Genomic DNA, 12,454 nt, shown 5'->3' on the forward strand with positions numbered 1-12,454 from the left:
AGCTAATACGTGTCATTTGTTATGTATTAAATAATACGAATAACATTGCATTAAAATTTATGGTCGTAATAATTCATGTAATATATATAATAGTTTATCTAAACATAATGTTATTTGTTATTTAATACAATACGACATTTATACAGCCTACCAAACAAGTTGTAAAATATCAAACTTATGTATGATGTCATGATTTCATAAGGAAAATAGTAACTAGCTCTAGAAAATAATAATTCATTAGATAGACTCAAAAAGGTAAAAGTCTTCAAAGTAGCTAGTAGTTGAAACGTCCATATCAATTTAATTATAATAAGAGCATTTTGAAAATGTTATACAATAAGAAATTTCCACGTAGTTTCATCTCTTCCACTATCAATTTCTTTGTGGCCAAAACAAATTCAACTACGAAAAGCTTATCCTTATCTACATATAATGTTAGAGCAGAAAATTAATAGAATAGTCTTCTTGTGCTTATTGCAAGCTTGTCTCTTTAAAATGACTACACCTCCTTTAACTACTCTATGGTTGATCATCATTGTTATTTTATCTTCTTCCACAAATTGTTTCTCAATATTCATTTCTAATCTAACATCTTCACAACCACTCTCATTAAACCAAACTCTTGTTTCCTGCAACCATGTTTTTGAATTAGGCTTCTTTACTCCCAACAACACTTCTACAAATCAATATTTAGGTATTTGGTATAAGGGACATGATTCTCCTCGTTCAGTTGCATGGGTTGCCAATCGAGAGCATCCACTTTCTCTTACAAGCTCTACTTCATTAGCAGTTCTTCAAATCAACAACAATGGAAATCTAGAGCTTATTCAACACGAAGAACTACAAAATTCTTCCTCGACAATTTGGTCAACCAACGTTGACCTTCGATCAAATAGAACTAGTAGTACGTTAGGTCTACTTTTAGACAATGGAAACTTCGTCCTTAGAGATGTCACTTCAGGTGAAAATTTGTGGGAGAGTTTCAAAAATCCATGTGATACATTCTTTCCAGGCTCCGTTCTGGGTTTCAATCTCAAAACTGGCGAGGATTACAAGCTAACTTCATGGAAAAATGAAAACGATCCATCGCCTGGAAATTTCATTTTCGAAATCATAAAGAAAACACTTCCTGAAATCGTGATTTCGATTAATAATGGATCATCATCTACCATTTACTCGAGAAGTGGACCTTGGAATAAGTTGAAGTTCACTAGTAATGGCAACCCAACCATATATTCTTCTTATAGGACTCCATTCAACCTAGTCGAAAATGTAGAACAAGGAACAACATATTTGAAGACAAACGATGAGTTCACCAACTCGGTTTTATTTCTTTCACCAAATGGAACGGTGATGGTTGTGATGAAAGATAAAGCTAATTATGGGAAAATAAGCTATCAGGGTCCAAGTGCTTGCAATTTTTACGGGAGATGTGGACCATTTGGGGCGTGCCAAAGGACAGAATCTCCATTGTGCAAGTGCTTAAGAGGGTTTAAGCCAAAATCACAACAAGAGTGGAACAAAGGAAATTGGAGCGGAGGGTGTGTTAGGGAAAGTGAATTATTTTGCGATAAAAATGATGACTATTTTGAGTTGATCTCTAATATTCGTATTCCCGATATGTATGTATTTGTGCAAGTTGCTTCAAACAACCTTGATACATGTCATAAATGGTGTATGAATAATTGTTCTTGTATAGCTTATTCATTTATTGATGCGGTAGGGTGTATGGTTTGGCGAAACACACCCCTTATTGATATTAGAATACTTGAAAGTGATGATGCAAATGATTTGTATTTTCGCATTGCGGCCTCATCAGAATTACAAGGTAAAATAATATGTTATTTTTGAATTAAAGTTACTGTTACTATTTAAAATAGTATTGTCAAGAAATGAAAATGTTTGATTTTTGTATTTGGACTTATCATTGAACTTTTAGGTTATCGTGGGAGACAAACAAAAATCATAATAATTGCTTGTGTTGTGGCTCTATCAAGTGGTGCAATATTATTAGGTGGAATAGCATTTGTTGTACATAAAAGAAAAGCTGAAAGCAAAGGTATGAAAATCTCATAGCTAGCTTCTTTTCTTAACCACAAAAAATCATTTAAAAAAGAAAGAGAAATATCTTGGATCTTTCCACCTTGAATAATTTTTAAACCACAAAAATTCACGTAATTAATTTGAGTAGTTTAATGATTGCTACTTTTTTTTTAGAATTTGATCTCACAATACAACCAAAAACTATTGAAATTAATAGTGAAAACAATTCCAGGATATTCTTGAGTCTTAGATATCTCACATAATACCTTTTCACTAAGAAAATATCATAAAAAAATACTAAAAGCACTACTACAAAAGATAACTACCTTTAGTGACAAATTTTTAGTCACAATATACATTTTTTGTGAGTAAATGTAACTTTTATAGTCACAACAAAAAATTACTTGTGACTAAAATATTGTTTTTAGATACAAGTTGTTACTAGTTTACTTTTAGTCACAAACAAGTATTTTGAGTAAAAGTACACTTAGTCACAATAAATTGTAATTTTTGTGACTAATACCTTTAGTCACCCACTGCAAAAAATTGCTACTTTTAGTGATAATTTTTTAGTCACAATAATTATTTTGTGACTAAAATTATGACTTTTAGTCACAACAAAATGTTACTTATGACTAAAACATAGTATTTAGATATAAGTTGTCACTAATTTAGTTTTAGTCACAATAAGTATTGTGACTAAAAATAGATTTATAGTCACAACAAATTGTAATTTATGACTAATACTTTTTGTCATGGACATTTTAATCACAACATAGGAATAATAATTTATAATTAGTCACAACTTGTTAACTTTTAGTCACAAGTTTTGTTGTGACTAAAAATAAAGTTTTTTTGTAGTGACAGGCATTTTAGTCACAACATAAAAGTGATGATTTATAATTAGTTACAAGTTTTATATTTTTAGTCACAAGTTTTGTTGTGACTATAAGTAAAAAAATTTGTAGTGAAAAAATGAATGGCTAAAAGTATAAATTAGTACTAACCAAAATCAGAATTTATATCTATATACAAGAGTAAATAAAAATGATCATATTAATTAAGTCAAAAATTCTACTAGAAATAATCATTAAATAGTACTAGTTTTTTTTTTTTAATAGTGATAATTGGATAATGTATGTTTTGATTAATTAATATCATGATCATGTGTATATTTGGTTTGAAAAACCAGGTAACATTTCAATTGATAATGATTTCACAAGAGGAGGAGATGATCAACCTGAGCTTCATTTTTTTGAGTTGGATAGTGTATTAATAGCCACAAACAACTTCAGCATTACCAACAAACTTGGCCAAGGAGGGTTTGGCTCTGTGTATAAGGTAATATGTAATTCAATTATTTTTCAAGAGAAAATATGTAGAAATATTTTATTTTTAGTCGTACTAAAATTTGTGACTAAAAATTAACAAAATTGTGATTAAAATAAATAATTATTTACGTTATATGCTATATATCACTTATAAAGTCAGCGACTACAAGTTATTAGTTACAAAATCATAATTTATTATAACTAAATATGTTATTACACGTTGCGATCGACTAAAAATTAAAATTAGTTAAAATTAATATCTAAATACCACATTTTAGTTACAGACAACTTTTTATTGAGAACAAAAGTAATATTTTAGTTGCCAAAATCTATATAATGACAAAAATGTTATCACTAAAAAATATAGCTTTTTTTGTGATTTATAGATATAGGGAGAAATGCTAAAGGTATCAATAGTACATAGCGCCCTCTAAGTTTTCTGTGGGAAGATTAGGACTATAGTGCAGAATCAAATCAACTAAAATTTGATCAACAAATAATTTGCAATGACACGATTAACTATTCACAAATACGAATTAGAGAAAAATAGGGATGAGCAGAGTATTAAAATCAAAAATAATTAAAGCACTAAAAAATCAAATTAACACCAAGATGTATATTGGTTCAAGTCCTATAGATCGATGTGATCTATAACTCTACTCTAGTTCTAAAACACCACTAAATTTTATTTGTTGATTGAGCAACAGACAATACAGTCGACATCGATTCTCAGATGGATTCTCTAAAAGTGTTTTAACTCTCACACTCTTACCCAAGATTAATCTTCTTCATCTATAGAAGATTCTTCATACAAAACTCAAACTCAAATCTCTCTCTTTTCTATATACCTCTCTCTCTATCTCTCAATCTTTCTCTCTCAAGATCACCTCTCGAAACTCATCTGAACTCTACCTCATTGAAATGATAAGTGCGGGTTGTATTTATAGGGTGAGGATAAAGATCTTAAGGTCGGTGGCTGCAACTATTGAGTTGTTAAGTTAGTTATTCTGACTGAACAAACTTAAGAATCTCCACGTCAGCAAAAGAAACGTGCTTCTGGATGAGACATACACTACTGGGACAGAGTACTGAAGCGTATACTGAAGGGACTCACGGAGGAACCCTTAGCCATTCAGAATACCTGTTCTGGGGAAGACTACCTTTCCTGAAGACTATACACGGAGTGGACATGATAGTCATCCGGAAACTCCCTCCTGGATGGAAACTATCATTCCACGAGATTTTTTCCAAATGGACAAATTAGCTTTTCGGGAACATACTTCCAGGAGACAACTAACTATTCATTACAAGAAAAAACTTATGGAGACCTTTTCATTTGGAGGAACTATACTACACTGTCATATAGTTATTGGTAGAATTAAGTATTGGGTCTCACGTAATATAATTTAATAACACTATGCAATATCACTAACCATTCGAAAAATATCACTAACTAAGGCTCTTTCTGCACCTCGATTCAAACTGTTGTGTGATAAACTCAGCCTGGCTTCATTATCCATGCTTAGTTTGAGGAGGGTGTTAAATAGTTAGTGAAGTTAGTTATTTTATAGTTACTTTTTACTGTTATGTTAGTTAAGTCTTTCTTTAATTAACTTCAAGAGTATTGTACTTGTATATAAAGAGCTCTGCTCTTCACAATCAATTCAATGAGTTCTTTTCTTCCACTTTTGTACATTCAACAACGGTTGGACCAAATAACAATGTTCTAGATGTAGGCGTGGAGTACTTGTGAGCGAACTTATTAATTAGTTAAATAATAATATGCTTTTTGGAAATTTGCAGGGACAACTAAATGGGAAGGAAGTCGCAGTGAAAAGACTTTGTAGCAACTCATCACAAGGAGATGAAGAATTTAGGAATGAGATGATATTGATATCAAAACTTCAACACAGAAATCTTGTTAAGCTAATTGGATGTTGCATTGAAAATCAAGAGAAGATATTAATATACGAGTTCATGTTCAACAAGAGTTTGGATACTTTTATTTTCGGTTAGTAATATTAATTAATGATCTTTTCTTCACAATTTTTTTTCTTTTTTGTCTCAAATTAATTAAGATTAATGATCATAATATTTCTGAATTATTGATTAGATAAAGAAAGAAGAGCAAAACTTGATTGGGAGCATAGGTTCAAGATTATTGATGGGATTGCAAGAGGTCTTTTATATCTTCATCGTGATTCAAGTTTAAGGGTTATACATAGAGATTTAAAGGCAAGTAACATTCTATTGGATGAGAAGATGAACCCTAAAATATCTGATTTTGGATTGGCAAGGATTTTTGAAGACACATTAAACCAAGCAAACACTCATAGGGTGGTGGGAACCATGTAAGCATCTTTAATTCCTCTACTTTAATTTGTATATAAATATTATTTTGAGATTATTTATAAATTTGTTATAAAAGATTTTGAAGGTTGTTATTAAGTTATTCTTTACACTAATTAACCTAATTATTACCATAGAATATATATTAAAGTGTTATTATTTCTAGATTGGTTTTAGAGTTATAGTACATGCAAGGGTGAAATTATGTCTAAGTAATATTTGTGTTTCTATATAGTTATATGGTCTGAAAATAGGGGATTTGGAACCTATGTCTAAGTAAAAAAAAATTGTCCTTCTATGTAATTATATTTTAGGTTAAATAGTGGCATAAGTACCTAGCTATATTATAGTTATTGTCTGAAAATGAGGGATATGGAACCTATGTCTAAGTTAAAAAAATATGTTTCTATAGAATTCTATTTATTGTAACTTACTTATTAAGTAGTTGTTTAGTGCAATGATAAAGCTTTTTTTTTTATTGTTAAAGAGTGAGAAGTTTGAATCTCAATCGCTTATTTTCTTTTTATTTTTTAATTAAATTAATGATAATTTGTATTTAAATATTATGTTTTAGTCATAAGTAACTTTTATATTGAGATTAAAAAGTTTTCACTAATTAAAGATAATTTTTTTTGGGTAGTGAAAGAAAGAAGTATAATATTGTTACCTTGAAAGTCATTTAATTTTAAGACAACTATGAATTACTTCAAGTTTCATATTAAATCAAACGACAAATCTGAAATAGTAATATGTAATTACTTTATTTTGTTTCTTTGTCCCTAATTACATAAATGCATTTGAGCTAATTATTAATGGTTATTATCAATAATATATTGCAGTGGTTATATGTCTCCAGAGTATGGAATGAGAGGAATATTTTTTGAAAAATCTGATGTTTTTAGCTATGGCGTGTTGATACTAGAAATAATAAGTGGAAAAAAGAATTCTAGCTTCCTATATGGAGACCAATACGAAAGCCTTATTGCATATGTAAGTTTGCATGCATAACTAATTCATTCGATGCCAAATTGTAGTATTTTTGTTGTGAAAACTAATTTGAGTAATTAAAATGATCATCAGGCATGGCAATTGTGGAGTGAAGATAGAGGTTTAGAGTTGGTGGATGAAAAATTATTGGGTGAATCATATGATAAATCACAAGTGATGAAATGCATACATATTGGGCTACTATGTGTTCAAGACCTTGCTTCAGATAGACCCTCTATGGCTAATGTAGCTTCCATGTTAAGCAACCAAGTATTTGATCAACCTCAACCTAAACAACCTATTTTTACTTTTCAAATAGCTACTCATGATTCTTCAACAAAAACTAGTAGTAGATTCTCAGTCAATAGGGTTACTCTATCGTTGCTTGACCCGAGATAAACTAATAATTTATAGTTTTTGAAAGCACTGATAAGGCCAAACGCGTTGGTTGAAAGAGCATTAAATCATTTGAAATGAGTAATCTTTTTCTTAGTTCTATTTAGAATCGACTCTAACAGGTCTGTGAGCTCGAGCTGGAAGAAGGGCGGTGAAGCTTTCGTCGCGCTTGGCTGTTTCGGCAAACAAACAATACTATATAAATAACAAATATATAGTACTATACATGTTGAAGTATATTTTACTGCTTCTTGATTTTATTAATTACTTTATTCAAAATCTTTTGAATATATTAAAGGATAAATTTTAAAAAAATGATATGTCTTAGATTTTCCAAGTATTTTTCTTATAATGCTACCTTATTTGGACTACGAAATGGCATAAATAAACCAACTAAAGGCACAAAACAAACCAACAAAAAAAAGCACAAAACAACACACAAAATAAATTAGACAACACTATCAAAGTTCTTCCATGCATGGCAATAACTCTTATTATTAATAGATCATGAATATATAAAAAATTTATAACTACATCATACAATTTATTATTATTATTATTATTATTATTATTATTATTTAATGAATAAGATGAATTTCATTACTCCAACAATCAATTTGTACAACTCTACAAGCATCCTCAACTAAAAAATAGAGGACCTTAAAATACTATACTATTTACAATGAGTCAAACCAAACTTTGTCACTATTAGAAACTTTTTTTGGCCTATTATTATTATTGTTGTTATTACTATTACTATTATTATTATGAAACAACCCAAAGTTAAAATTGTAGCAACAAGGTGTTATCTGAAAAATATATAGAAAATTAACCTTAGAATACATGGATATGTTTGTTTTGGTATTTTTTAGATATCTGAATATGTTATACATGTGAAATATTTTCTCAAATTTGCCATAAGAATTTAATTGAGCAATGTATTGATTTATTAAATATTTGTAGTTTTTCAAAATGCCCAATTATAGAATCAAAGTTCATCAGAGAAGTCGAAGAAAAAAAGTTCGATGAAAAACCTGAGGACAAGATTATATACTCATTTAGTCAAAATGATGGTTATGTTACATAGTGTTACATAACACGAACTCTGCTACTTAATTCACTCTGCTCACTGTTAGACTAGTTGGTCAGTTAGCCGTTTATTCAGTTATTGATCTTTAACTAGAGTTAGCTGAGTTTGTTATTATTTTGGTTAAGTTAGTTGTTGAGTCTGTTATGATTAGTCAAAGTCTTTCCCTCTTTCTTGTATATATATATCCCTGCCTTTCCTTTCTCTGTAACTATCATATTCTTTTCATCAAATAAAGTTCTTTTCCTCTTTCGCATTACGGTATCAAAGCAGGGAAAGTAAGGCTTTCCCCTGATCCCTCTTCTTCCGCCTCCGTTGCCGTGATTCTCCTCCGGCATCTCTTCCCTGAGCTAATTTCCCATCTCAGGCGTTCCTTTTGTTCTTCCCTGAGCCTTTTCTTATCTCAGGCGCTCCTCCGTTCCTTCTTCTTCGATCAACTTTTTTTTTCTTGATCTTCTTTTCTTAAATGTCGACTGATAATCAAGCTGCAATCCAAGAAGGAGGGAACGATGTTACTCAAAGTACGATTGAAAATCCCTCAAATCCAATCGTGCGAACTAATCAGAACCAGCAACTAATCACACAGCAGAAAAATCCACTTGAAGACCCCACAGATCCATACTATCTGCACCATGGAGACAATCCAGGAAATGTTCTTGTGTCTCAACTACTCACGGGGCAAGACAACTACATGTCTTGGAGTAGGGCAATGCAATTGGCGATTTCAGTTAAAAACAAACTCGGATTCTTGGATGGTACTATTCCTAAACCCATGCCTTCTGATTTTATCATGTATAATGCTTGGCTTAGAAACAACAATATTGTTATTTCTTGGATATTAAATTCTGTTTCGAAGGAAATCTCTTCTAGTATTCTATATGATGAGTCCGCTGCAGCTATTTGGATTGATCTTAAGATCCGATTTCAACAAAGAAATGGACCCCATATATACAACTTAAGAAAGGGATTGATGAACTTGAAACAAGAAAATCAATCTATAAGCATGTATTTTACCAAGCTAAAGACTATATGGGAACAATTGTCTAATTACAGACCAACTTGTGTTTGTAATGGCTGCACATGTGGTGGTGTTAAAAAATTTCAAGAACATCACCATATGGAGTATGTCATGTCTTTTCTTATGGGTTTATCTGATTCTTTCTCTCAAGTAAGAAGTAGTATTCTCCTAATGGATCCCTTACCCGAAGTTAATAGAGTTTTCCACTTGGTTACTCAAGAAGAAAACCAGAAGGGAAATACCAGCAACATTTCTGAACCAAATCCATCCATGGCCTTTGCATTTCAAGGTGATAAGAACAGCAACAACAAGAAGGATTCTCAAGGAAATAAATCACACCCCCCTAAGAGAAATAGGCCTTTTTGCACCCACTGCAACATTCTTGGTCACACCATTGAAAAGTGCTACAAGATTCATGGATACCCTCCTGGATATGGGAAAAACAACAACACCAAAGATGCCACTGCCAACCAATTTCAGACCAGCAGTGACAGTAGCAAACCCCCTGGAGACAACCAGACTCTTCTCCCTCAATTAAATGCTGTTCAGTACCAGCAATTACTAAATTTGCTTGCAAATCAGCAACCTGGTATGCCTACTACTGAAACTGGTAATGTGACAGGTAAATCGGGTGTTGTTCTCTCTTGCATGCCCAATTTTCCCATAAATGGCACTTGGATTTTAGACTCAGGAGCCACAAGGCATATTTGCCATGATATTAACATGTTTCAATGCATATGTGATTCATATCCTGTTAGACTCATGCTACCTAACAACAATTTTATTCTTGCACATAAAGTAGGAACTGTTGCTGTCTCTAAACAAATCATATTAGAGGATGTTCTTTATGTTCCTAGCTTCAAATATAACATCATATCCGTGAGCTACTTAACTGATCATAAGTCTCTTAGCATTGAATTCATGACTAACCATTTTTATATACAGGACAAGATCAGCAAGAAGGAGATTGGCAGAGGTGAATCCAAGAATGGTCTCTACATATTTGATTCCAATTTCAAGGACTCTGCCATCCTCAATATTACTGCTGAAACATGGCATTCTAGATTAGGACATCTCTCTAATAAGCATTTGAATATTTTGAATAACAAATTGCATTGTAATGCTACTGCCCTTCATAAAAACTCTCCATGTTACATATGCCCTTTAGCAAAACTGTAAAGCCCGCTTAGTTAATTTGGAAATTAGCAGTTGTTTATGTTTAATTATGAAATTATTTATAGCTATTTAAATAATTTATTACTGTTATTTATGGAATTCAGAAATGCATGATTATGTCATCAGTAGTTTTATATTTTGCATTTCCGGTGTCCGGTATTTTGGAACTCGGCGTTTGGCTCAGTAGAAATCACAACCTAGTATGCTAGTAGTTTGGGGACGGGTTTTAGACATTGGGAATGTCGGGAATGGCCGGGAATTTAGAATTTCCCAAAAATACCCCTTTAGTATGATTTATGTGATTTTATGGTGGAGGGGCAAAATGGTCTTTTTGCCCCATTAGTATTTTGTCTTCTAGTGAAATTATTAATGAAAAAGAAATGTTTAATTGTTTAATTGTTGGCTGAATAAAATGGAATTATATGGCTTTTATTTCATTTTTCACACACTTAGCAAAAATAGAATTTTCAAAAAAAAAAAAGAAACTCTCTCTTTCTTTCCCTTCCATTTTCGGCCAAGCTTTGAGCAGCAAGGAGTGGGTTTTCTCCTTTGATTTTGGCTTGTTGATTCATCATCTCTTAAGGTCCATTGCAAGCTAGGTTGGTTCTTGTCTCTCCTTCTTTAATTTCTTGAAAAAAAAAATGTGTAAAAAGTGATGGTTGCATGTGAATTGTTGTGATACTTGCTGTTGTGAATGGTTGTTATTTTCTATGGATTTACCTTGCTATTTTAAGTAGTTTAAAGTTAGTTTATGCATGATAATTACTTAGAATCAAGTTTTGAAGTCTTTTAGTTCAAGAGCATGAATTTTGAAAATATATGTTGAATCTGTAAATTGCTTGCTGTGGTTGATTATTTTCGTATTCAGAGGCTTAGTTATGCATTTTTATGTAGGTTTGATCTAGCTTAATTGCATGTTAGTGGATTTAACCAAGTTTGAGTTTTGGAACTCAAAGCTTGGTCTTTAATGGTGAATTTTGTCTCTGTGAGTTCTGGGTGAATTTGTTGCCTCTAAATGGTTATTTGGGGCATATAGAGCAGGTCTGGAAGGTTTGGATTGATTTGGGTTAGAATTGATCAAGTTAGGAATTTTTGAAAAATTCCTGCGAGGAACCGGAATTCCGGTTGTGCAACCGGAATTCCGGATGGGTGTCCAGTAATTCCCAGAACCGGAATTCCGGTTGGGCAACCGGTCTACCGGTTGGGGAATTTTTCCGAACCCTAGTTTTTCTCGTTTTTATGTTTTTAGGGGTATTGCCATGCTTTTTATCGATAGGAAAACTTTTAGTTCCAAGTTTTAGTCCCCGGGAAGTGATTTAGCGTGTCACTTATAGCGTTGTGATTTTTATGGTTTAGGAGCCAGTAATCCACCACTCAGCTTCAGTTCCAGTCAGGTTGACCGGCACACCTGAAATCGGAATCCAGGTAAGATTAGTATAACAGTATGCATATGTAGATTACATGTTTAGCGTGCATGTAGGAAGCCTGCTAGATTACATTAGTTATGTATTTAGGCTTCGAACCATCCAACCCTGTCACGTCGGTACAGGCTGGAGTATGACCAGCAGCCGGAGTATGACCGGTTTGACCGATCAGGCTGACATTCGGTTGGTGGTTCAGTGCTATTGACCTATCCCGTCGGTACAGGCTGGAGTATGACCAGCAGCCGGAGTATGACCGGTTCGACCGATCAGGAGGATACTTGTCAATAGTACCGTCCCTATGAACGTTCAAAACTCAGTACCACGTTGGACATGGCAGTAGTGGCTCAGTACCATGTTGGACATGGCAGTAGCGGGACTCAGTATCGTGTTGGACACGGCAGTTAGTTTTATGTATGATATTATTATGCTTTTCTTACTGAGTCTGTCGACTCACAGTTTATGTTCATGTGTAGGTAAAGGCAAGGCTATAGCTGATGGACCGTGAGCGAGCTTATGAGATTGTACATGTCGGGGCGGTTAGGCCTGGAGCGTACGATCCTCGGGACAGCAAGGCTGAGTTTTTGTAATTGGTCGTTAGACGACTTTATTTTGATGTAACAGACAAACAGTTAAACTTTTTGTA

At 32.6% G+C, this 12,454-nt stretch overlaps 1 protein-coding gene across 4 annotated transcripts; it reads left to right on the forward strand.

The window, feature by feature from the left end:
• The first annotated feature begins 280 nt into the window (after nt 1–280).
• Nucleotides 281–7,385, forward strand: LOC115716446 (G-type lectin S-receptor-like serine/threonine-protein kinase At1g61500). Of its 4 annotated transcripts, none has more exons than XM_030645242.2 (7): nt 281–1,828; nt 1,940–2,059; nt 3,236–3,384; nt 5,178–5,385; nt 5,488–5,725; nt 6,563–6,713; nt 6,804–7,385. In XM_030645242.2, exons 1-7 carry the CDS (start codon nt 433–435, stop codon nt 7,107–7,109), a joined length of 2,568 nt encoding a protein of 855 aa, XP_030501102.2. In that variant the 5' UTR covers nt 281–432; the 3' UTR covers nt 7,110–7,385. The 4 variants fall into 4 exon arrangements, with proteins under 4 accessions (XP_030501102.2, XP_060971204.1, XP_030501103.2 ...); XM_061115221.1 differs by having other exon boundaries at nt 281–1,827; nt 1,987–2,059; XM_030645243.2 differs by lacking the exon at nt 1,940–2,059.
• The last annotated feature ends 5,069 nt before the right edge of the window (nt 7,386–12,454 follow it).

The sequence above is a fragment of the Cannabis sativa genome, chromosome 5 (assembly GCF_029168945.1).
Source record: "Cannabis sativa cultivar Pink pepper isolate KNU-18-1 chromosome 5, ASM2916894v1, whole genome shotgun sequence".
Classification (NCBI taxonomy): domain Eukaryota; kingdom Viridiplantae; phylum Streptophyta; class Magnoliopsida; order Rosales; family Cannabaceae; genus Cannabis; species Cannabis sativa.

Excerpts from the sequence above, each read along its gene's own strand:
- LOC115716446 (XM_030645242.2), top strand. The coding sequence starts at position 433 with ATGTTAGAGCAGAAAATTAATAGAATAGTCTTCTTGTGCTTATTGCAA. Across the intron at positions 3,385-5,177 it reads GGTTTGGCTCTGTGTATAAG|GGACAACTAAATGGGAAGGA; the intron begins GTAATATGTAAT and ends GGAAATTTGCAG. Across the intron at positions 5,726-6,562 it reads CATAGGGTGGTGGGAACCAT|TGGTTATATGTCTCCAGAGT; the intron begins GTAAGCATCTTT and ends AATATATTGCAG.